The sequence below is a fragment of the Thalassophryne amazonica genome, chromosome 22, assembly GCF_902500255.1.
Source record: "Thalassophryne amazonica chromosome 22, fThaAma1.1, whole genome shotgun sequence".
In the NCBI taxonomy this organism is placed as follows: domain Eukaryota; kingdom Metazoa; phylum Chordata; class Actinopteri; order Batrachoidiformes; family Batrachoididae; genus Thalassophryne; species Thalassophryne amazonica.
In genome coordinates, this window is record NC_047124.1 from 38,639,063 (window position 1) to 38,663,485 (window position 24,423).

Here is a 24,423-nt window from a genome sequence, read left to right on the forward strand (position 1 = left end):
AAAGCAGTTACATCAAACACAAGTGGTTGCAGCGCATTTTTCTCTTACCGTGACGCCTTTAAGGTGGAGAGCCAACACCTTCAGCAGAGTGCGCCTGTCAACCGGCTGGGCGTTCGTACGTTAACCCGCAGCAGACTCTGTTGAAGCATGGTTCTGCTCCCTCTTTTCTAGTGTGTCCGCGAAGGGAGGGTGAGTGGCCAACTCAACCTCCCTGGCGCACATAATTTCTTTAATCAACAGGCATCTGAAAGTTATTTCAAAGATATAATAAAAGCAGTTCTTCACTCCCAGTTCAGAATGATCCCAGCATGCTTCACTCCCAGTCGTTAGTGGTTACGAAAACAAAGTCGTGCTATCAGTGTAATAATAACAAGTACATCCAGCTCTTCGCTCCCAGTTCAGACTGACCCCAGAGTGCTAAAACAAAATTAAATAACAAATACATTCTCAGGGTTACTTTAAGACAGGTGCAAAACAGCACAATAACATTTTTATTACACATTCCACTCTTGGTGTTTTGCACCAGTCAATTTATGTAACCACCAACAGATTCAGGTAAGGCTGGGCTCCAGCCTATTCCAGCGATTATGTCCTGCCATAGCATTTCCCACATTTCTTCTAGTGATTCACAAACAAAATTTTGAGTAATATAGTCGTGATTATACCTGTCCCAAACAATATACTCATACAAAACCCGATGTTGTGGGGTCTAATGTAACATTATATTGGTTTACTCCAAAAGGATCATGAATTAACAGTGTCAATTTCATCGCATTCGTTGAAATATTACCCATTCCACCTCTCGCCTTAAACGTAACATAGATAAAAGTGTTACAAAAAGTCATCACACATATTGCTATATCAAAGGTGGCACTAAGGTACTCCTGGCAATGACAGACATCCCTGAAAAGATATCCCACCAATGATGTGCTGATGCTTGCTGTACTAATTTTGCCACATGTTTTACCCGGTCACTAGCTATCAATGTAGACACCATGAGACTGGAGATGTTGGACGTATGTGACTCTATTAATTGCTGAATTTCCGTAGATTGTTCCAATGCGCATTTGAAACGCTCCAGGGAAAGACTCCATGGGGAATGCAATACATCCCATTGTACCGAAGTCAGCCGACTTGATACAGAATAATTAGTCAAACGATACGTCCGGTCTCCCCAATGCCATAAGTGCACATTGTTCAGGCAGCCAGTAAACGGAACCGAAGGTACTTGTGAATTATTTTTCATTGTTGCAACACACAGAGCATGTGGGCCGATCTGCCACAACATTTCTCTTGGTGTTTCCCTAGTCCAGTCACAAAGTACAACCTCTGAGTCGGTTAGACATGGATTGGCATATCCCGTTTGCAGCACACAGGCCATACCTTTATCTGTTTTGTCACACATTTTGGTATCAAAAGTCGTATTAGTTTTTGGTTCTAACCACTCTCCATCCATATGCAAGAACCAATAGCCATTAGTCGTTATCACAGGTAACACTTGATATTTACAAACAACCTTTGGTTGTGTCACATTGTACTGGGTCCAATACCCAGTACATACTGTTTCATTACATTGTGTATATTCTGGATGTAGCTTTAACCATAAGGTGTTGCTAATGTTCCAAATCCTTCTCCAATCATGATAGCTCCCCGTTGTAACTATACGCTGAATGCCAATTGCCATTTGAAATTCTTTTGCCACAAATTAGTCCTACCAATGCTGTGGACATCCACTCTCCAACCTGATGAACTACTTGGGACGAGTATTTCCCAGTGTTTGATAACATTGTTCTGGTTACCTCATTATCAACTGTGTTTGATACTCCCAGGACAGTCCCTGTTCCTCCTAATAGAGTGTCATACCACGCCCTTCGACATCTTCTGCAAATTGGAATTTTTGGAAAGGTAACTTGCCAATATACCTTTGTCTTCACTGTTGCTTGTGGCACAAGTAAAATTGTCCTGTTGACTTGTTTTAGTGAGATTTCTCCAGACGAGCTCCACTCGTGGTTGGACTTCTCTCACTTGATGTCCTTCCGTCATTCCCCAACAACCGGAGACCATGGCACCACCTACAAGGAGGAGTATGACCCAGCAGCCGACACCTCCAATCCCGGGGCTTCCACTGGTTGCCATAGCGACGCCCGCCTCTTGTGGTCCTCGATCGCCCGATCAGCAACTCCCAGCAGGGCATCAATCCGAGCCTAGACAACACAAGTGTAACTACGGGTAGAATGACAACGATTAGTCTTCTCTTACATAACACTTTGATACAGGCACATTTACCCATTTTTCTTCACCCTGATAGAGTATACTAACAGTTGCATCATTCCCTTGAGCTATAATTTCTGCCGCCTTAGGCGGTCCGTTAGGTTGTTTCACCCAAACTTTGGCACCTGCTTGATCTGAGGCCTGTACCAACCCCATTTCACAAGGTTTAATGATTAATTGAGCAATTTTGTCCCCTTTGTTCAATATCAGGGGTTGTTCTCCAAATCTTAAGTCTAGTCCTGCTGAGCCTGGAGTTGCTCTGACAGGTAATTCTGCTTGTGGATCAATTTTCCACATTTTGATGCTTTCTGTAGTATGCTCTATCATTTCTCCTGAAATCATTCTTATCAAGGGTGTGGATCCTGACCCTAAAGGTCGATTGTTCAGCTGATCCACAGCAGTGGTCAAATCCTGTTTCCATTGTCGCATAGTGAGATCTTTTGACAGCTTCCGTAGGGTCTCTTTAAGAAGCCCGTTCATTCGCTCTATTAACCCCGCCGCTTATGATAAATCCATTCAACATGATGTTCTTGGGCCCACTCTTTCACTTTATTTCCTGTAAAATGAGTACTGGCAAACCATAATACTGCTGTATTATTTTCAAACACTTAAGTGTGGCCATTTGATTTGCAAATTTACATGGATGCACTACCAAGACCCCAGAAAATGTATCTACAGCAGTGCATGCATGTCTACATCCCTTAGACATGGGCAGTGGTCCAATAAAATCTAACTGCCAAATTTGACCAGGACTTTTTCCACGATTTAACTGCCCATGCAAATGTTGAGGAACACCCTTCCGGTGGTGTTGACATTGTTCACACTCAGTGATTGCTGTTTTCACATCATCCAATTTTAGATCAATACCTCAATCTCTGGCCCATTTTAGGGTACCTTGAACCCCCCAATGTCCTGCTTTGACATGAGCCCATCTAGCCAATCCTGGGCTGGATTGTCTTAATTCAATCATTACTTTTACTAATTGATCTGCAGCTTTATTATATAAAGCTTCTGAGTCTTGTCCATTAGTGTGTGCATCTACATGCATCACAGTAATAGGAATTGTTTTAGCCTTTTCCCAAATGTCTTCCCACAATTCTCTTCCCAAACTTCTTTAGAATGTATTTTCCAATTAGTGGCATGCCATGTAGGCATCCAGGTAAGTAGTCCTTGGGTCACTGACCATGAGTCTGTATAAATATGGAGGCCCTGTGGTCCTCCCTGCATGACCACCATATGCACGGCCTTCAACTCCGCCCACTGACTGCTTTTTCCTTCTCCTAATTCTTCCAGAGACTGACCTAATTGTGGATTTAAAGCTCCTGCTTTCCATCGCCTTTTTCCTGCTTGATATTGACAGGAACCATCAGTAAACCATGCTCGACTTTTCTCATCATCTGACAAATCATCCCACCTTTTTCCTGCTTTAACAGGAGATTCCTCCAATGGTTGAACTTCAAAAGGTTCCTCATCTTCCTCAGGAGCATCAGCTACTTGTTCATGCAGCAATGACACCCCTTTTTCACCTGGTTTTACACGCTCTGACACATACCATTTCCATTTTATCACACTAGCCTCCTGAGCTGTCCCTATTCGGTGAGTGGTGGGATTACTCATCACCCATGAGAGAATAGGTATCTGTGTCCTCATCATTACTTCATGTCCCACCGTTTGTGATTCAGTTTCAATCAACGCCCAATAGCATGCTAAAAGCTGTTTTTCAAAAGGTGTATAACGCATACCTGCGTCCCGGAGTTTTCTCGACCAGAATCCTAAAGGTTTTCGTATCCTGTTTTGTTTTTGCCATAAGCTCCAATTAGCATAATCATTTAGAGCAGACACTTGAAGTTCTACTGGTCCTGATTGCATTTTTCCTAAGGACACAGCCTGCTGTATGGCTTCCTTTGCCATATCAAATGAGCATTGTTGTTCCTCTCCCCATACAAACTCTTCTTTCTTTCTAGTGCATCGATATAAAGGCTGCAAAATCTGTCCTAAATGTGGAATATGATGTCTCCAAAATCCAAATAAACCAATATATCGTTGTGCATCTGTCTTACTGTGAGGTACTGGAAAGTTAGCTATTTTCTCTTTAGCTTCCTGTGTGATTTCCCTCTCTCCTTTATTCCAAACTATTCCTAAGAATTTCACTGTTTGAGCTGGTCCCTGAATCTTTGCTGGATTAATTTCCCAGCCAAATGATTTCATATGAGTCACTAATTTCGGTAGATATTCCACTACTTCTGCTTCTGTATCTTCTTGAAGCATAATGTCATCAATGTAATGTGAGATCATTCTCATTGGAACCTGGAACTGTTCCAAATGCTCCGCCACCACTCTATGACAAATAGTGGGACTGTGTAAATATCCTTGTGGCAATCTTGTGAATGTATATTGCCGTCCTTCCCACGTAAATGCAAACTGTTCCATCCTATCCTCTGGGATTGGTATGGTAAAGAATGCATTAGCCAAGTCTATAACAGCATACCACGTGCCGCTGTGATGTTGCACTCGTTCAATTATACTCACAGCATCAGGTACAGCTGAAGTCAAAGCCGGTGTATGTTTATTTAGACCTCTAAAGTCTACAGTCATTCTCCATGTACCATCCGATTTACGGACTGGCCACAATGGATTATTCCATTTTGTTGTCACTGGTTTCAAAACTCCTGCCTCCAAGTAGTCTTTTATGGTTGCAGTAATTTCTGCTTGTCCTCCAGGAATACGATATTGTTTCTGATTAATCACACATGTAGCCTCTGGAATGGGAAAAGGTTTCATTTTTACTTTTCCCACCAGAATCATTCTTACGTTTGCTATCCCAAATTGAAATTTACCCTGTTCTAAATGCAAAGTCATTCCAGCTAAAATATCCATGCCAATTATCCATTCATTAATTGGAGTCACTATTACAGTGTACACTTTAATTGGCATATTTCCAATTTTAAGCGGTATCGATATATTTTTTCCATACACCAATTGTCCACCTAATCCAGTTAAAGGAACCATAGGTCCCTTCATTTTCTCTGGATTTCCATGAATCAATGAGGCCTCCGCTCCTGTGTCCACTAAAGCCGAGGTGACTTGAACTGATTTTTTTCCAAAATATTTCCAATCACACATGGGGTCTAATATCACTTGTGAACCATTGTTTTAATTCTCGGCGGGCCACAAGAGTTTGACCATCATCCTAATCTTCCTCGCAAGGGTCAAAGCTCCAAGAACGCCTTTCTTTATTTTTCCCCTTCTTTTTATCTTTCTTTCCTTTCCGGACTGCAGCTATTTGCACCAGATCATCATCAAAGTCCTCCTCCTCCTCCTGTAGGGGAGGGGCACTAGGTTTCACTCCTTTCTTTTCTCCCTGGACAATTTCTTTCAACAATGAGGCCAATTCAAACATATCAGGGCGCATCCCTGACACACAAGTCACTTTCAATCCTTTTTGTTTACATTTTTCAGCCAAGAAGGAAGTTGGTACACCGTCTATTTCTTCGGCTTGAATTTCCAATTGCTTCACTTGTTGTTCTAATCTTGTCACCTTTTGTGATTTAGCACATTCTGATGAGCGGACTGTATCTAAAGTTAAAACCCGCTCTTTCCAGGCTTCTGCACACATCCACATCATTTCATGAATACCTCCCAACGGAGCTTTCTCTTTAACCTCCACCCGTTTTAACATTTCACATAAAACTGGCGGAGTCGCGGTGGGAATCGCTCCAGTCCACGGCCCAGGGCGTCCCCCACGTCGCCGTAGAAGCTGGCCTATTTCCTTAAAAGTGATCCCATCCCACCCCGGGACCACTTCTTCCTGCTGAGATGCCACCTCCGCATCTCTTTCCCAATCTAAAGCAAGACTCCTGCTGAGATGCCACCTCCGCATCTCTCTTTCCCAATCTAAAGCAAGACATTTCTGTGTGTAGTCTGAGCGTAACCGCATCCTGCCGACAACGCCAAAAATGTTTTGAAACACAAGGTTCGGTCAGATCGGCACACAGAAATGATCACACAGACTGCATTTTGCTAGAATAAAAAGGCGTATATTTATTCCCCACAAAAGCAGTTACATCAAACACAAGTGGTTGCAGCGCATTTTTCTCTTACCGTGACGCCTTTAAGGTGGAGAGCCAACACCTTCAGCAGAGTGCGCCTGTCAACCGGCTGGGCGTTCGTACGTTAACCCGCAGCAGACTCTGTTGAAGCATGGTTCTACTCCCTCTTTTCTAGTGTGTCCGCGAAGGGAGGGTGAGTGGCCAACTCAACCTCCCTGGCGCACATAATTTCTTTAATCAACAGGCATCTGAAAGTTATTTCAAAGATATAATAAAAGCAGTTCTTCACTCCCAGTTCAGAATGATCCCAGCATGCTTCACTCCCAGTCGTTAGTGGTTACGAAAACAAAGTCGTGCTATCAGTGTAATAATAACAAGTACATCCAGCTCTTCGCTCCCAGTTCAGACTGACCCCAGAGTGCTAAAACAAAATTAAATAACAAATACATTCTCAGGGTTACTTTAAGACAGGTGCAAAACAGCACAATAACATTTTTATTACACAGCTGTTGAAAACACCTCTGATCACTTCCGGAATCACAGAGGACCATTTCAGCTGGAGCTCCCCCCCCACTTCATGAGGTGGAGAACGTATTTGGAACTGTCTAATAGGTAATTATTTTAATGTTTATATTGTAATGGCTTGGTAAAACAGTTCCATGTTTATTCTTCTTATGAGTAGCTGTAAAAGTATGTTTATGATAGATTTAACATCTTGTTATAAATGTTCAGACGAGCTGCGCTGTGACGCGGTGCACTGATGCAATCACTCGCACTGACATGCAGTGTTTTTAATTGTTTGCACAATGTTCATATAATTAATGCGTGACAGAGATTTTGGACATTTCAAAATTTTCTTTGCTGCACACAGTTTACAAGGCGTATACTGTCCGGCAGATTGTGTACCAGTGTGTGTATCTAATTCGTGTAAGTGTCAAGGCACCTTAACACGTATAAAGCAGGTGAGGCGGAAAGGGGTCGAGCCAGACTGTCGCCGCCACAACAATTACCACATGTATGGTGGAGCGCCCTGTGACCGCCAGTGCCGAAACTCATATGTGCAGGAAAAACGCCCTGAAGTCACAGGTGACACTTGGTGAACGTGATGAATTCTGTCCCTGTGGTGATTGATCAATGCAGAACACAAGAAAGTAAAAACACTTGTTTCTGTTGTGGTCCATTTAAAAATCAGACTGGTGTGTTGTCCGTGGGAATCCATGGGCTCTAGATTGGGTCGTGTTTATAAAATGGGTAGCTGATAATAAATTGAACCATGAGTTGGAATGCTGTGAGTCCAGACTGTTTTTAGAACCTTAGACCTCAACAGGTTTTATTTCCTGTTATGTCATTTTTATTGTTGATGTCTATGGCTGATGCTGAGACCCTGATTCCTGCGTTTGTTTCTTCTAGATTGGACTACAGTGTTCTGGTTTCCTGCAGTCCAGCATTAGGGCTCTCCAATTGGTTCAAAATGCTGCTGCCAGACTTTTTTGACAGGAAGCAGAAAGTTTGACCACATTACACCCATTTTGGCGTCTCTTCACTGTAGAGCTGCAGCTGTCCATTATTTTAGTAAATGATTATTCTGGTGATTGAGTAATCGGAAAAAAAGAACTTTGTGTTTTTTAAACAACATCAACAGTCCAGGTCTCTCCCTAAGCGTCGCTGCACCATCTCGCAGATCATCAAATTTAGTGTGTCCCTTCCTGTTTTCCTGGGTAATTATTTATTTTTTCATGTCTTTACAAGTTTTGGATCTTTCCCAGGGTCAGGAGCTCAGCACTTGCCTGACACTGGACGCGGTCAATGTGATCCTCAGTCAGTCAGGCTGCATGTGAACGTGAGCGCAGCCTGTGAAAAACTGGGCTCTGGAGTGCAGCTTTTCCACTAAAGCCACACCGATAAATCCGCTCTGCACCCCGTCCATGAAAACCTGAGTTAAGTAGCACGTAGAGGGCCGAGTCTTTTCGCCCGCCGGCCGGGGACACAAAGCCGTGCCAAAATGTCTAATCACCCGATCGATGGCTGAATAAGGCAGAAATAGTATATTCGCCCATGGTTAGGCCAAAGTCTTGACATTTTGCTGAAATGGTGATGGGATGTGGCTTTTTATTTATTTAAGGTTGCTGAACTGAAGCTTCTGGGGAAAACCTGGTCTTGTTAGGAGAGACGGCATCCATCCCACTTTGGATGGAGCAGCTCTCATTTCTAGAAATCTGGCCAATTTTCTTAAATCCTCCAAACCGTGACTATCCAGGGTTGGGACCAGGAAGCAGAGTTGTAGTCTTACACACCTCTCTGCAGCTTCTCTCCCCCTGCCATCCCCTCATTACCCCATCCCCGTAGAGACGGTGCCTGCTCCCAGACCACCAATAACCAGCAAAATCTATTTAAGCATAAAAATTCAAAAAGAAAAAATAATATAGCACCTTTAACTGCACCACAGACTAAAACAGTTAAATGTGGTCTATTAAACATTAGGTCTCTCTCTTCTAAGGCCCTGTTGGTAAATGATATAATAATTGATCAACATATTGATTTATTCTGCCTTACAGAAACCTGGTTACAGCAGGATGAATATGTTAGTTTAAATGAGTCAACACCCCCGAGTCACACTAACTGTCAGAATGCTCGTAGTACGGGCCGAGGAGGAGGATTAGCAGCAATCTTCCATTCCAGCTTATTAATTAATCAAAAACCCAGACAGAGCTTTAATTCATTTGAAAGCTTGTCTCTTAGTCTTGTCCATCCAAATTGGAAGTCCCAAAAACCAGTTTTATTTGTTATTATCTATTGTCCACCTGGTCATTACTGTGAGTTTCTCTGTGAATTTTCAGACCTTTTGTCTGACTTAGTGCTTAGCTCAGATAAGATAATTATAGTGGGTGATTTTAACATCCACACAGATGCTGAGAATGACAGCCTCAACACTGCATTTAATCTATTATTAGACTCTATTGGCTTTGCTCAAAAAGTAAGAGTCCACCCACCACTTTAATCATATCTTAGATCTTGTTCTATAGAAGACTTAACAGTATTCCCTGAAAACTCCCTTCTGTCTGATCATTTCTTAATAACATTTACATTTACTCTGATGGACTACCCAGCAGTGGGGAATAAGTTTCATTACACTAGAAGTCTTTCAGAAAGCGCTGTAACTAGGTTTAAGGATATGATTCCTTCTTTATGTTCTCTAATGCCATATACCAACACAGTGCAGAGTAGCTACCTAAACTCTGTAAGTGAGATAGAGTATCTCGTCAATAGTTTTACATCCTCATTGAAGACAACTTTGGATGCTGTAGCTCCTCTGAAAAAGAGAGCTTTAAATCAGAAGTGCCTGACTCCGTGGTATAACTCACAAACTCGTAGCTTAAAGCAGATAACCCGTAAGTTGGAGAGGAAATGGCGTCTCACTAATTTAGAAGATCTTCACTTAGCCTGGAAAAAGAGTCTGTTGCTCTATAAAAAAAAAAGCCCTCCATAAAGCTAGGACATCTTTCTACTCATCACTAATTGAAGAAAATAAGAACAACCCCAGGTTTCTTTTCAGCACTGTAGCCAGGCTGACAGAGTCAGAGCTCTATTGAGCTGAGTATTCCATTAACTTTAACTAGTAATGACTTCATGACTTTCTTTGCTAACAAAATTTTAACTATTAGAGAAAAAATTACTCATAACCATCCCAAAGACGTATCGTTATCTTTGGCTGCTTTCAGTGATGCCTGTATTTGGTTAGACTCTTTCTCTCCGATTGTTCTGTCTGAGTTATTTTCATTAGTTACTTCATCCAAACCATCAACATGTTTATTAGACCCCATTCCTACCAGGCTGCTCAAGGAAGCCCTACCATTATTTAATGCTTCGATCTTAAATATGATCAATCTATCTTTGTTAGTTGGCTATGTACCACAGGCTTTTAAGGTGGCAGTAATTAAACCATTACTTAAAAAGCCATCACTTGACCCAGCTATCTTAGCTAATTATAGGCCAATCTCCAACCTTCCTTTTCTCTCAAAAATTCTTGAAAGGGTAGTTGTAAAACAGCTAACTGATCATCTGCAGAGGAATGGTCTATTTGAAGAGTTTCAGTCAGGTTTTAGAATTCATCATAGTACAGAAACAGCATTAGTGAAGGTTACAAATGATCTTCTTATGGCCTCGGACAGTGGACTCATCTCTGTGCTTGTTCTGTTAGACCTCAGTGCTGCTTTTGATACTGTTGACCATAAAATTTTATTACAGAGATTAGAGCATGTCATAGGTATTAAAGGCACTGCGCTGCGGTGGTTTGAATCATATTTATCTAATAGATTACAATTTGTTCATGTAAATGGGGAATCTTCTTCACAGACTAAAGTTAATTATGGAGTTCCACAAGGTTCTGTGCTAGGACCAATTTTATTCACTTTATACATGCTTCCCTTAAGCAGTATTATTGGACGGTATTGCTTAAATTTTCATTGTTACGCAGATGATACCCAGCTTTATCTATCCATGAAGCCAGAGGACACACACCAATTAGCTAAACTGCAGGATTGTCTTACAGACAAAGACATGGATGACCTCTAATTTCCTGCTTTTAAACTCAGATAAAACTGAAGTTATTGTACTTGGCCCCACAAATCTTAGAAACATGGTGTCTAACCAGATCCTTACTCTGGATGGCATTACCCTGACCTCTAGTAATACTGTGAGAAATCTTGGAGTCATTTTTGATCAGGATATGTCATTCAAAGCGCATATTAAACAAATATGTAGGACTGCTTTTTTGCATTTACGCAATATCTCTAAAATCAGAAAGGTCTTGTCTCAGAGTGATGCTGAAAAACTAATTCATGCATTTATTTCCTCTAGGCTGGACTATTGTAATTCATTATTATCAGGTTGTCCTAAAAGTTCCCTGAAAAGCCTTCAGTTAATTCAAAATGCTGCAGCTAGAGTACTGACGGGGACTAGAAGGAGAGAGCATATCTCACCCATATTGGCCTCTCTTCATTGGCTTCCTGTTAATTCTAGAATAGCATTTAAAATTCTTCTTCTTACTTTCTTTCAGGCTCCTCTCCTGTGGAACCAGCTCCCAATTCAGATCAGGGAGACAGACACCCTCTCTACTTTTAAGATTAGGCTTAAAACTTTCCTTTTTGCTAAAGCTTATAGTTAGGGCTGGATCAGGTGACCCTGAACCATCCCTTAGTATGCTGCTATAGACGTAGACTGCTGGGGGGTTCCCATGATGCACTGTTTTTCTCTTTTTGCTCTGTATGCACCACTCTGCATTTAATCATTAGTGATCGATCTCTGCTCCCCTCCACAGCATGTCTTTTTCCTGGTTCTCTCCCTCAGCCCCAACCAGTCCCAGCAGAAGACTGCCCCTCCCTGAGCCTGGTTCTGCTGGAGGTTTCTTCCTGTTAAAAGGCAGTTTTTCCTTCCCACTGTAGCCAAGTGCTTGCTCACAGGGGGTCGTTTTGACCGTTGGGGTTTTACATAATTATTGTATGGCCTTGCCTTACAATATAAAGCGCCTTGGGGCAACTGTTTGTTGTGATTTGGCGCTATATAAAAAAATTGATTGATTGATTGAACTGGATGAACCTGGATGAATTTTTTTTTGTCTTTCTCTGCAATTCATCAGATGGATTTCAGCTGGAGGTTGAACATCCAGCCTCACAGTCACTGTTTTGTTTTTTTTTTGTTTTTTTTATTTTAAGTAACTTTATCTAAAGTCTGAGTCTGTTAGTGAAGCTTAGGGCTAGTGGCCGGCGATCACCTTAGTATTTCTTTTATTTTTCTTGTTGCTCAATGCTGACAAATTATACTGTACAAGGTCTGTCCATAAAGTATAGGTCCTTTTTATTTTTTTTCAAAAACTATATGGATTTCATTCATATGTTTTTATGTCAGACATGCTTGAACCCTCGTGCGCATGCGTGAGTTTTTCCACGCCTGTCGGTGACGTCATTCGCCTGTGAGCACTCCTTGTGGGAGGAGTCGTCCAGCCCCTCGTCAGAATTCCTTTGTCTGAGAAGTTGCTGAGAGACTGGCGCTTTGTTTGATCAAAATTTTTTCTAAACCTGTGAGACACATCGAAGTGGACACGGTTTGAAAAATTAAGCTGGTTTTCAGTGAAAATTTTAACGGCTGATGAGAGATTTTGAGGTGATACTGTCGCTTTAAGGACTTCCCACGGAGTGAGACGTCGCACAGCGCTCTCAGGCGCCGTCGTCAGCCTGTTTCAAGCTGAAAACATCCACATTTCAGGCTCTATTGATCCAGGACGTCGTGAGAGAACAGAGAAGTTTCAGAAGAAGTCGGTTTCAGCATTTTATCCGGATATTCCACTGTTAAAGGAGATTTTTTTTTAATGAAAGACGTGCGGACGGGTCCGTGCGTCGGCTCGCAGCCGCCGCGACGCTCCGCCACAGGAAAAACACCTCTGCTGGAAGCCTTAAGGACAAGCTGGAACATGTCCAGCTGTTAAACAATTTCTCATATACTCACTCCACTGAAAGCCATCAAAAGCCGCCTGGATTTTACAAATGGTTATCAACACGGAGGTCATCATTAAGCAATACCGTCTAATAATACTGCCTAAGGGAAGCATGTATAAAGTGAATAAAATTGGTCCTAGCACAGAACCTTGTGGAACTCCATAATTAACTTTAGTCTGTGAAGAAGATTCCCCATTTACATGAACAAACTGTAATCTATTAGACAAATATGATTCAAACCACCGCAGCGCAGTGCCTTTAATACCTATGACATGCTCTAATCTCTGTAATAAAATTTTATGGTCAACAGTATCAAAAGCAGCACTGAGGTCCAACAGAACAAGCACAGAGATAAGTCCACTGTCCGAAGCCATAAGAAGATCATTTGTAACCTTCACTAATGCTGTTTCTGTACTATGATGAATTCTAAAACCTGACTGAAACTCTTCAAATAGACCATTCCTCTGCAGATGATCAGTTAGCTGTTTTACAACTACCCTCTCAAGAATCTTTGAGAGAAAAGGAAGGTTGGAGATTGGCCTATAATTAGCTAAGATAGCTGGGTCAAGTGATGGCTTTTTAAGTAATGGTTTAATTACTGCCACCTTAAAGGCCTGTGGTACATAACCAACTAACAAAGATAGATTGATCATATTTAAGATTGAAGCATTGAATAATGGTAGGGCTTCCTTGAGCAGCCTGGCAGGAATGGGGTCTAATAAACATGTTGATGGTTTGGATGAAGTAACTAATGAAAATAACTCAGACAGAACAATCGGAGAGAAAGAGTCTAACCAAATACCGGCATCACTGAAAACAGCCAAAGATAACGATACATCTTTGGGATGGTTATGAGTAATTTTTTCTCTAATAGTCAAAATTTTGTTAGCAAAGAAAGTCATGAAGTCATTACTAGTTAAAGTTAATGGAATACTCAGCTCAATAGAGCTCTGACTCTTTGTCAGCCTGGCTACAGTGCTGAAAAGAAACCTGGGGTTGTTCTTATTTTCTTCAATTAGTGATGAGTAGAAAGATGTCCTAGCTTTACGGAGGGCTTTTTTATAGAGCAACAAACTCTTTTTCCAGGCTAAGTGAAGATCTTCTAAATTAGTGAGACACCAGATGATATACGTCTTTATGTAAATGGCATAAATCTTTACATGAATGATATACGTCTGTATGTAAATGGTATAAATCTTTACATGAATGATATACGTCTGTATGTAAATGGCATAAATCTTTACATGAATGATATACGTCTGTGTGTAAATGGTATAAATCTTTACATGAATGATATACGTCTGTATGTAAATGGTATAAATCTTTACATGAATGATATACGTCTGTATGTAAATGGCATAAATCTTTACATGAATGATATACGTCTGTGTGTAAATGGCATAAATCTTTACATGAATGATATACGTCTGTGTGTAAATGGCATAAATCTTTACATGAATGATATACGTCTGTGTGTAAGTGGTATAAATCTTTACATGAATGATATACGTCTGTATGTAAATGGCATAAATCTTTACATGAATGATATACGTCTGTATGTAAATGGTATAAATCTTTACATGAATGATATACGTCTGTGTGTAAATGGCATAAATCTTTACATGAATGATATACGTCTGTGTGTAAATGGCATAAATCTTTACATGAATGATATACGTCTGTGTGTAAGTGGTATAAATCTTTACATGAATGATATACGTCTGTATGTAAATGGTATAAATCTTTACATGAATGATATACGTCTGTGTGTAAAAGGCATAAATCTTTACATGAATGATATACGTCTGTGTGTAAATGGTATAAATCTTTACATGAATGATATACGTCTGTGTGTAAATGGTATAAATCTTTAAATGTGCTGCGCTAACGTCCTGTGATGATGTCTGACATCCACTTTTATTCCCGGTCTGATTGATTTGATTGTAGCTGTCAGGACTTGATTCTGGATCATGTCCACAGGTCCTGGACAGCAGAGACTTGACCATTCTGAAGGTGACAGCTAATGGACAGCAGGCCAAGTTCACGATGGGGGCCAGAGATGGTTCTAAGGGTGCCCCTGTTGAAATCCAGCTGCCCTTTGACCTTTCCAGGTGAGCTTACTCTTGTGTGGACTCACCTGTGTGTCTGTCCCACCTCACTCTGGTTTGTTTTGATCCATCAGAGGCCAGCAGGTCATCGTGGACGTGAGCTACGAGACTGCTCCCACTGCCACGGCGTTGCAGTGGCTCACACCCGCTCAGACCGCTGGGAAAAAACAGCCCTACCTGTTCAGCCAGTGCCAGGTAAGTCCACAGACCCTGTCACAGGACCAGTTCTGTGTAAGACAGAAACTAAAGACCATCAGCTCTTCCTGCTGGACACAGATTTTCTGATTTAACTTCAACTTCAACTTTTTTTTCTTATATAGCGCCAAATCACAACAAACAGTTGCCCCAAGGCGCTCCATATTGTAAGGCAAGGCCATACAATAATTATAAAAAACCCCAACGGTCAAAACGACCCCCTATGAGCAAGCACTTGGCAACAGTGGGAAGGAAAAACTCCCTTTTAACAGGAAGAAACCTCCAGCAGAACCAGGCTCAGGGAGGGGCAGTCTTCTGCTGAGACTGATTGGGGCTGAGGGAAAAAACCAGGAAAAAGACATGCTGTGGAGGGGGGCAGAGATCGATCACTAATGATTAAATGCAGAGTGATGCATATGGAGCAAAAAGAGAAAGAAACAGTGCATCATGGGAAACCCCCCACAATCTACGTCTAAAGCAGCATAACCAAGGGATGGTCCAGGGTCACCCGATCCAGCCCTAACTATAAGCCTTAGCGAAAAGGAAAGTTTTAAGCCTAATCTTAAAAGTAGAGAGGGTATCTGTCTCCCTGATCTGAATTGGGAGCTGGTTCCACAGGAGAGGAGCCTGAAAGCTGAAGGCTCTGCCTCCCATTCTACTCTTACAAACCCTAGGAACTACAAGTAAGCCCGCAGTCTGAGAGCGAAGCGCTCTAATGGGGTAATATGGTACTACGAGGCCCCTAAGATAAGATGGGACCTGATTATTCAAAACCTTATAAGTAAGAAGAAGAATTTTAAATTCTATTCTAGAATTAACAGGAAGCCAATGAAGAGAGGCCAACACGGGTGAGATATGCTCTCTCCTGCTAGTCCCCGTCAGTACTCTAGCTGCAGCATTCTGAACCAACTGAAGGCTTTTTAGGGAACTTTTAGGACAACCTGATAATAATGAATTACAATAGTCCAGCCTAGAGGAAATAAATGCATGAATTAGTTTTTCAGCATCACTCTGAGACAAGACCTTTCTGATTTTAGAGATATTGCGTAAATGCAAAAAGGCAGTCCTACATATTTGTTTAATATGCGCTTTGAATGACATATCCTGATCAAAAATGACTCCAAGATTTCTCACAGTATTACTAGAGATCAGGGAAATGCCATCCAGAGTAACGATCTGGTTAGACACCATGCTTCTAAGATTTGTGGGGCCAAGTACAATAACTTCAGTTTTATCTGAGTTTAAAAGCAGGAAATTAGAGGTCATCCATGTCTTTATGTCTGTAAGACAATCCTGCAGTTTAGCTAATTGGTGTGTATCCTCTGGCTTCATGGATAGATCAAGCTGGGTATCATCTGCGTAACAATGAAAATTTAAGTAATACCGTCTAATAATACTGCCTAAGGGAAGCATGTATAAAGTGAATAAAATTGGTCCTAGCACAGAACCTTGTGGAACTCCATAATTAACTTTAGTCTGTGAAGAAGATTCCCCATTTACATGAACAAACTGTAATCTATTAGACAAATATGATTCAAACCACCGCAGCGCAGTGCCTTTAATACCTATGACATGCTCTAATCTCTGTAATAAAATTTTATGGTCAACAGTATCAAAAGCAGCACTGAGGTCCAACAGAACAAGCACAGAGATAAGTCCACTGTCCGAAGCCATAAGAAGATCATTTGTAACCTTCACTAATGCTGTTTCTGTACTATGATGAATTCTAAAACCTGACTGAAACTCTTCAAATAGACCATTCCTCTGCAGGTGATCAGTTAGCTGTTTTACAACTACCCTCTCAAGAATCTTTGAGAGAAAAGGAAGGTTGGAAATTGGCCTATAATTAGCTAAGATAGCTGGGTCAAGTGATGGCTTTTTAAGTAATGGTTTAATTACTGCCACCTTAAAGGCCTGTGGTACATAACCAACTAACAAAGATAGATTGATCATATTTAAGATTGAAGCATTAAATAATGGTAGGACTTCCTTGAGCAGCCTGGCAGGAATGGGGTCTAATAAACATGGCGATGGTTTGGACGAAGCAACCAATGAAAATAACTCAGACAGAACAATCGGAGAGAAAGAGTCTAACCAAATACCGGCATCACTGAAAGCAGCCAAAGATAACGATACATCTTTGGGATGGTTATGAGTAATTTTTTCTCTAATAGTCAAAATTTTGTTAGCAAAGAAAGTCATGAAGTCATTACTAGTTAAAGTTAATGGAATACTCAGCTCAATAGAGCTCTGACTCTTTGTCAGCCTGGCTACAGTGCTGAAAAGAAACCTGAGGTTATTCTTATTTTCTTCAATTAGTGATGAGTAGAAAGATGTCCTAGCTTTACGGAGGGCTTTTTTATAGAGCAACAAACTCTTTTTCCAGGCTAAGTGAAGATCTTCTAAATTAGTGAGACGCCATTTCCTCTCCAACTTACGGGTTATCTGCTTTAAGCTACGAGTTTGTGAGTTATACCACGGAGTCAGACACTTCTGATTTAAAGCTCTCTTTTTCAGAGGAGCTACAGCATCGAAAGTTGTCTTCAAAGAGGATGTAAAACTATTGACGAGATACTCTAACTCCCTTACAGAGTTTAGGTAGCTACTCTGCTCTGTGTTGGTATATGACATTAGAGAACATAACGAAGGAATCATATCCTTAAACCTAGTTACAGCGCTTTCTGAAAGACTTCTAGTGTAATGAAACTTATTCCCCACTGCTGGGTAGTCCATCAGGGTAAATGTAAATGTTATTTAAAAATGATCAGACAGAAGGGAGTTTTCAGGGAATACTGTTAAGTCTTCTATTTCCATACCATAAGTCAGAACAAGATCTAAGATATGATTAAAGTGGTGGGTGGACTCATTTACATTTTGAGCAAAGCCAATAGAGTCTAATAATAGATTAAATGCAGTGTTGAGGCTGTCATTCTCAGCATCTGTGTGGATGTTAAAATCGCCCACTATAATTATCTTATCTGAGCTAAGCACTAAGTCAGACAAAAGGTCTGAAAATTCACAGAGAAACTCACAGTAGCGACCAGGTGGACGATACATAATAACAAATAAAACTGGTTTTTGGGACTTCCAATTTGGATGGACAAGACTAAGAGACAAGCTTTCAAATGAATTAAAGCTCTGTCTAGGTTTTTGATTAATTAATAAGCTGGAATGGAAGATTGCTGCTAATCCTCCGCCCCGGCCCGTGCTACGAGCATTCTGACAGTTAGTGTGACTCGGGGGTGTTGACTCATTTAAACTAACATATTCATCCTGCTGTAACCAGGTTTCTGTTAGGCAGAATAAATCAATACGTTGATCAATTATTATATCATTTACCAACAGGGACTTAGAAGAGAGAGACCTAATGTTTAATAGACCACATTTAACTGTTTTAGTCTGTGGTGCAGTTGAAGGTGCTATGTTATTTTTTCTTTTTGAATTTTTATGCTTAAATAGATTTTTGCTAGTTATTGGTGGTCTGGGAGCAGGCACCGTCTCTACGGGGATGGGGTAATGAGGGGATGGCAGGGGGAGAGAAGCTGCAGAGAGGTGTATAAGACCACAGCTCTGCTTCCTGGTCCCAACGCTGGACAGTCACAGTTTGGAGGATCCAAGAAAATTGGCCAGATTTCTAGAAATGAGAGCTGCTCCATCTAAAGTGGGATGGATGCCGTCTCTCCTAACAAGACCAGGTTTTCCCCAGAAGCTTTGCCAATTATCAATGAAGCCCACCTCATTTTTTGGACACCACTCAGACAGCCAGCAATTCAAGGAGAACATGCGGCTAAACATGTCACTCCCGGTCTGATTGGGGAGGGGCCCAGAGAAAACTACAGAGTCCGACATTGTTTTTGCAAAGTTACACACCGATTTAATGTTAATTTTAGTGACCTCTGATTGGCGTAACCGGGTGTCATTACTGCCGACGTGAATTACAATCTTACCAAATTTACGCTTAGCCTTAGCCAGCAATTTCAAATGTCCTTCGATGTCGCCTGCTCTGGCCCCCGGAAGACAATTGACTATGGTTGCTGGTGTCGCTAACTTCACATTTCGCAAAACAGAGTCGCCAATAACCAGAGTTTGATCCTCGGCGAGTGTATCGTCGAGTGGGGAAAAACGGTTAGAGATGTGAACGGGTTGACTGTGTACACGGGGCTTCTGTTTAGGGCTATGCTTCCTCCTCACAGTCACCCAGTCGGCCTGCTTTCCCGACTGCCCGGGATCTGCCAGGGGGGAACTAACGGCGGCTAAGCTACCTTGGTCCGCACCGACTACAGGGGCCTGGCTAGCTGTAGAATTTTCCACGGTGCGGAGCCGAGTCTCCAATTCGCCCAGCCTGGCCTCCAAAGCTACGAATAAGTTGCACTTATTACAAGTACCGTTACTGCTAAAGGAGGCCGAGGAATAACTAAACATTTCACACCCAGAGCAGAAAAGTGCGGGAGAGACAGGAGCAGCCGCCATGCTAAATCGGCTAAGAGCTAGTAGCTACGCAACCTAGCGGATTCCTAAAAACACACAAAGTGAATAATGTGTAAATAATTTAAAGGTGATTCAGCAGAAGGAGTGCCCCAATCAAGGCACCAAACAGGCCATGAAGCAGCACAGGCAACGCACGACAACAGCGAACGCACGACAACGGTGCTAAAATAAAATAAAAATCAACACGCTGTGGAGCAGCACAGATAACGCACGACAACAGTGCTAAAAGAGAAAAAAATAAATAAATAAAATAAAAAAAATAAAAACGAAAGCGTTAGCAAGCTAGTTAGCTTGCCAACGCTGATGAAAGTTAGCTGATAAAAGTGCTCCGTCGCGATGTTTCGACCGTTAGAGGTGTAGCTTATAAGTGTAGCTTATTCGTAGCTTTGGAGGCCAGGCTGGGCGAATTGGAGACTCGGCTCCGCACCGTGGAAAATTCTACAGTTAGCCAGGCCCCTGTAGTTGGTGCGGACCAAGGTAGCTTAGCCGCCGTTAGTTCCCCCCTGGCAGATCCCGAGCAGCCGGGAAAGCAGGCTGACTGGGTGACTGTGAGGAGGAAGCGTAGCCCTAAACAGAAGCCCCGTGTACACCGCCAACCCGTTCACATCTCTAACCGTTTTTCCCCACTCGACGACACACCCGCCGAGGATCAAACTCTGGTTATTGGCGACTCTGTTTTGAGAAATGTGAAGTTAGCGACACCAGCAACCATAGTCAATTGTCTTCCGGGGGCCAGAGCAGGCGACATTGAAGGAAATTTGAAACTGCTGGCTAAGGCTAAGCGTAAATTTGGTAAGGTTGTAATTCACGTCGGCAGTAATGACACCCGGTTACGCCAATCGGAGGTCACTAAAATTAACATTAAATCGGTGTGTAACTTTGCAAAAACAATGTCGGACTCTGTAGTTTTCTCTGGGCCCCTCCCCAATCGGACCGGGAGTGACATGTTTAGCCGCATGTTCTCCTTGAATTGCTGGCTGTCTGAGTGGTGTCCAAAAAATGAGGTGGGCTTCATAGATAATTGGCAAAGCTTCTGGGGAAAACCTGGTCTTGTTAGGAGAGACGGCATCCATCCCACTTTGGATGGAGCGGCTCTCATTTCTAGAAATCTGGCCAATTTTCTTAAATCCTCCAAACCGTGACTATCCAGGGTTGGGACCAGGAAGCAGAGTTGTAGTCTTACACACCTCTCTGCAGCTTCTCTCCCCCTGCCATCCCCTCATTACCCCATCCCCGTAGAGACGGTGCCTGCTCCCAGACTATCAATAACCAGCAAAAATCTATTTAAGCATAAAAATTCAAAAAGAAAAAATAATATAGCACCTTCAACTGCACCACAGACTAAAACAGTTAAATGTGGTCTATTAAACATTAGGTCTCTCTCTTCTAAGTCCCTGTTGGTAAATGATATAATAATTGATCAACATATTGATTTATTCTGCCTAACAGAAACCTGGTTACAGCAGGATGAATATGTTAGTTTAAATGAGTCAACACCCCCGAGTCACACTAACTGTCAGAATGCTCGTAGCACGGGCCGGGGCGGAGGATTAGCAGCAATCTTCCATTCCAGCTTATTAATTAATCAAAAACCCAGACAGAGCTTTAATTCATTTGAAAGCTTGTCTCTTAGTCTTGTCCATCCAAATTGGAAGTCCCAAAAAACAGTTTTATTTGTTATTATCTATCGTCCACCTGGTCGTTACTGTGAGTTTCTCTGTGAATTTTCAGACCTTTTGTCTGACTTAGTGCTTAGCTCAGATAAGATAATTATAGTGGGCGATTTTAACATCCACACAGATGCTGAGAATGACAGCCTCAACACTGCATTTAATCTATTATTAGACTCTATTGGCTTTGCTCAAAAAGTAAATGAGTCCACCCACCACTTTAATCATATCTTAGATCTTGTTCTGACTTATGGTATGGAAATAGAAGACTTAACAGTATTCCCTGAAAACTCCCTTCTGTCTGATCATTTCTTAATAACATTTACATTTACTCTGATGGACTACCCAGCAGTAGGGAATAAGTTTCATTACACTAGAAGTCTTTCAGAAAGCGCTGTAACTAGGTTTAAGGATATGATTCCTTCTTTATGTTCTCTAATGCCATATAACAACACAGTGCAGAGTAGCTACCTAAACTCTGTAAGGGAGATAGAGTATCTCGTCAATAGTTTTACATCCTCATTGAAGACAACTTTGGATGCTGTAGCTCCTCTGAAAAAGAGAGCTTTAAATCAGAAGTGTCTGACTCCGTGGTATAACTCACAAACTCGTAGCTTAAAGCAGATAACCCGTAAGTTGGAGAGGAAATGGCGTCTCACTAATTTAGAAGATCTTCACTTAGCCTGGAAAAAGAGTCTGTTGCTCTATAAAAAAGCCCTCCGTAAAGCTAGGACATCTTTCTACTCATCACTAATTGAAGAAAATAAGAACAACCCCAGGTTTCTTTTCAGCACTGTAGCCAGGCTGACAAAGAGTCAGAGCTCTATTGAGCTGAGTATTCCATTAACTTTAACTAGTAATGACTTCATGACTTTCTTTGCTAACAAAATTTTAACTATTAGAGAAAAAATTACTCATAACCATCCCAAAGACGTATCGTTATCTTTGCCTGCTTTCAGTGATGCCGGTATTTGGTTAGACTCTTTCTCTCCGATTGTTCTGTCTGAGTTATTTTCATTAGTTACTTCATCCAAACCATCAACATGTTTATTAGACCCCATTCCTACCAGGCTGCTCAAGGAAGCCCTACCATTATTTAATGCTTCGATCTTAAATATGATCAATCTATCTTTGTTAGTTGGCTATGTACCACAGGCTTTTAAGGTGGCAGTAATTAAACCATTACTTAAAAAGCCATCACTTGACCCAGCTATCTTAGCTAATTATAGGCCAATCTCCAACCTTCCTTTTCTCTCAAAAATTCTTGAAAGGGTAGTTGTAAAACAGCTAACTGATCATCTGCAGAGGAATGGTCTATTTGAAGAGTTTCAGTCAGGTTTTAGAATTCATCATAGTACAGAAACAGCATTAGTGAAGGTTACAAATGATCTTCTTATGGCCTCGGACAGTGGACTCATCTCTGTGCTTGTTCTGTTAGACCTCAGTGCTGCTTTTGATACTGTTGACCATAAAATTTTATTACAGAGATTAGAGCATGCCATAGGTATTAAAGGCACTGCGCTGCGGTGGTTTGAATCATATTTGTCTAATAGATTACAATTTGTTCATGTAAATGGGGAATCTTCTTCACAGACTAAAGTTAATTATGGAGTTCCACAAGGTTCTGTGCTAGGACCAATTTTATTCACTTTATATATGCTTCCCTTAGGCAGTATTATTAGACGGTATTGCTTAAATTTTCATTGTTACGCAGATGATACCCAGCTTTATCTATCCATGAAGCCAGAGGACACACACCAATTAGCTAAACTGCAGGATTGTCTTACAGACATAAAGACATGGATGACCTCTAATTTCCTGCTTTTAAACTCAGATAAAACTGAAGTTATTGTACTTGGCCCCACAAATCTTAGAAACATGGTGTCTAACCAGATCCTTACTCTGGATGGCATTACCCTGACCTCTAGTAATACTGTGAGAAATCTTGGAGTCATTTTTGATCAGGATATGTCATTCAAAGCGCATATTAAACAAATATGTAGGACTGCTTTTTTGCATTTACGCAATATCTCTAAAATTAGAAAGGTCTTGTCTCAGAGTGATGCTGAAAAACTAATTCATGCATTTATTTCCTCTAGGCTGGACTATTGTAATTCATTATTATCAGGTTGTCCTAAAAGTTCCCTAAAAAGCCTTCAGTTAATTCAAAATGCTGCAGCTAGAGTACTGACGGGGACTGGAAGGAGAGAGCATATCTCACGCATATTGGCCTCTCTTCATTGGCTTCCTGTTAATTCTAGAATAGAATTTAAAATTCTTCTTCTTACTTATAAGGTTTTGAATAATCAGGTCCCATCTTATCTTAGGGACCTCGTAGTACCATATCACCCCAATAGAGCGCTTCGCTCTCAGACTGCAGGCTTACTTGTAGTTCCTAGGATTTGTAAGAGTAGAATGGGAGGCAGAGCCTTCAGCTTTCAGGCTCCTCTCCTGTGGAACCAGCTCCCAATTCAGATCAGGGAGACAGATACCCTCTCTACTTTTAAGATTAGGCTTAAAACTTTCCTTTTCGCTAAGGCTTATAGTTAGGGCTGGATCGGGTGAACCTGGACCATCCCTTGGTTATGCTGCTTTAGACGTAGATTGTGGGGGGGTTCCCATGATGCACTGTTTCTTTCTCTTTTTGCTCTGTATGCATCACTCTGCATTTAATCATTAGTGATCGATCTCTGCCCCCCTCCACAGCATGTCTTTTTCCTGGTTTTTTCCCTCAGCCCCAACCAGTCTCAGCAGAAGACTGCCCCTCCCTGAGCCTGGTTCTGCTGGAGGTTTCTTCCTGTTAAAAGGGAGTTTTTCCTTCCCACTGTAGCCAAGTGCTTGCTCACAGGGGGTCGTTTTGACCGTTGGGGTTTTACATAATTATTGTATGGCCTTGCCTTACAATATAAAGCGCCTTGGGGCAACTGTTTGTTGTGATTTGGCGCTATATAAAAAAAATTGATTGATTGATTGATTCCTTAGGCGTTGGAGCACAGTAAAAAAGTAAAAAAAAAAAAAAAAGTAAAAAGGTAAAAAAGTCTTGAAAAAGACTGTTAATTCAAGTCCAAAGCAGCAGGTAGCAGTCTCTGTGTAAACAGTCCCAACAGAGAGCCAAAATTCTGATGGCCGAAGTTTACCGAGCCCGGAACTT

The 24,423-nt window shown here is 41.5% G+C and overlaps 1 protein-coding gene across 1 annotated transcript in view; it reads left to right on the forward strand.

The window, feature by feature from the left end:
• lta4h (leukotriene A4 hydrolase) overlaps positions 1–24,423 on the forward strand; it is a 90,033-nt gene that overhangs the window by 5,141 nt on the left and 60,469 nt on the right. Inside the window, exons 2-3 of the mRNA XM_034163574.1 lie at positions 14,792–14,922; positions 14,994–15,114. Of these exons, the coding sequence (XP_034019465.1) occupies positions 14,792–14,922; positions 14,994–15,114 (252 nt within the window). The remainder of the gene's footprint in view (positions 1–14,791; positions 14,923–14,993; positions 15,115–24,423) is intronic.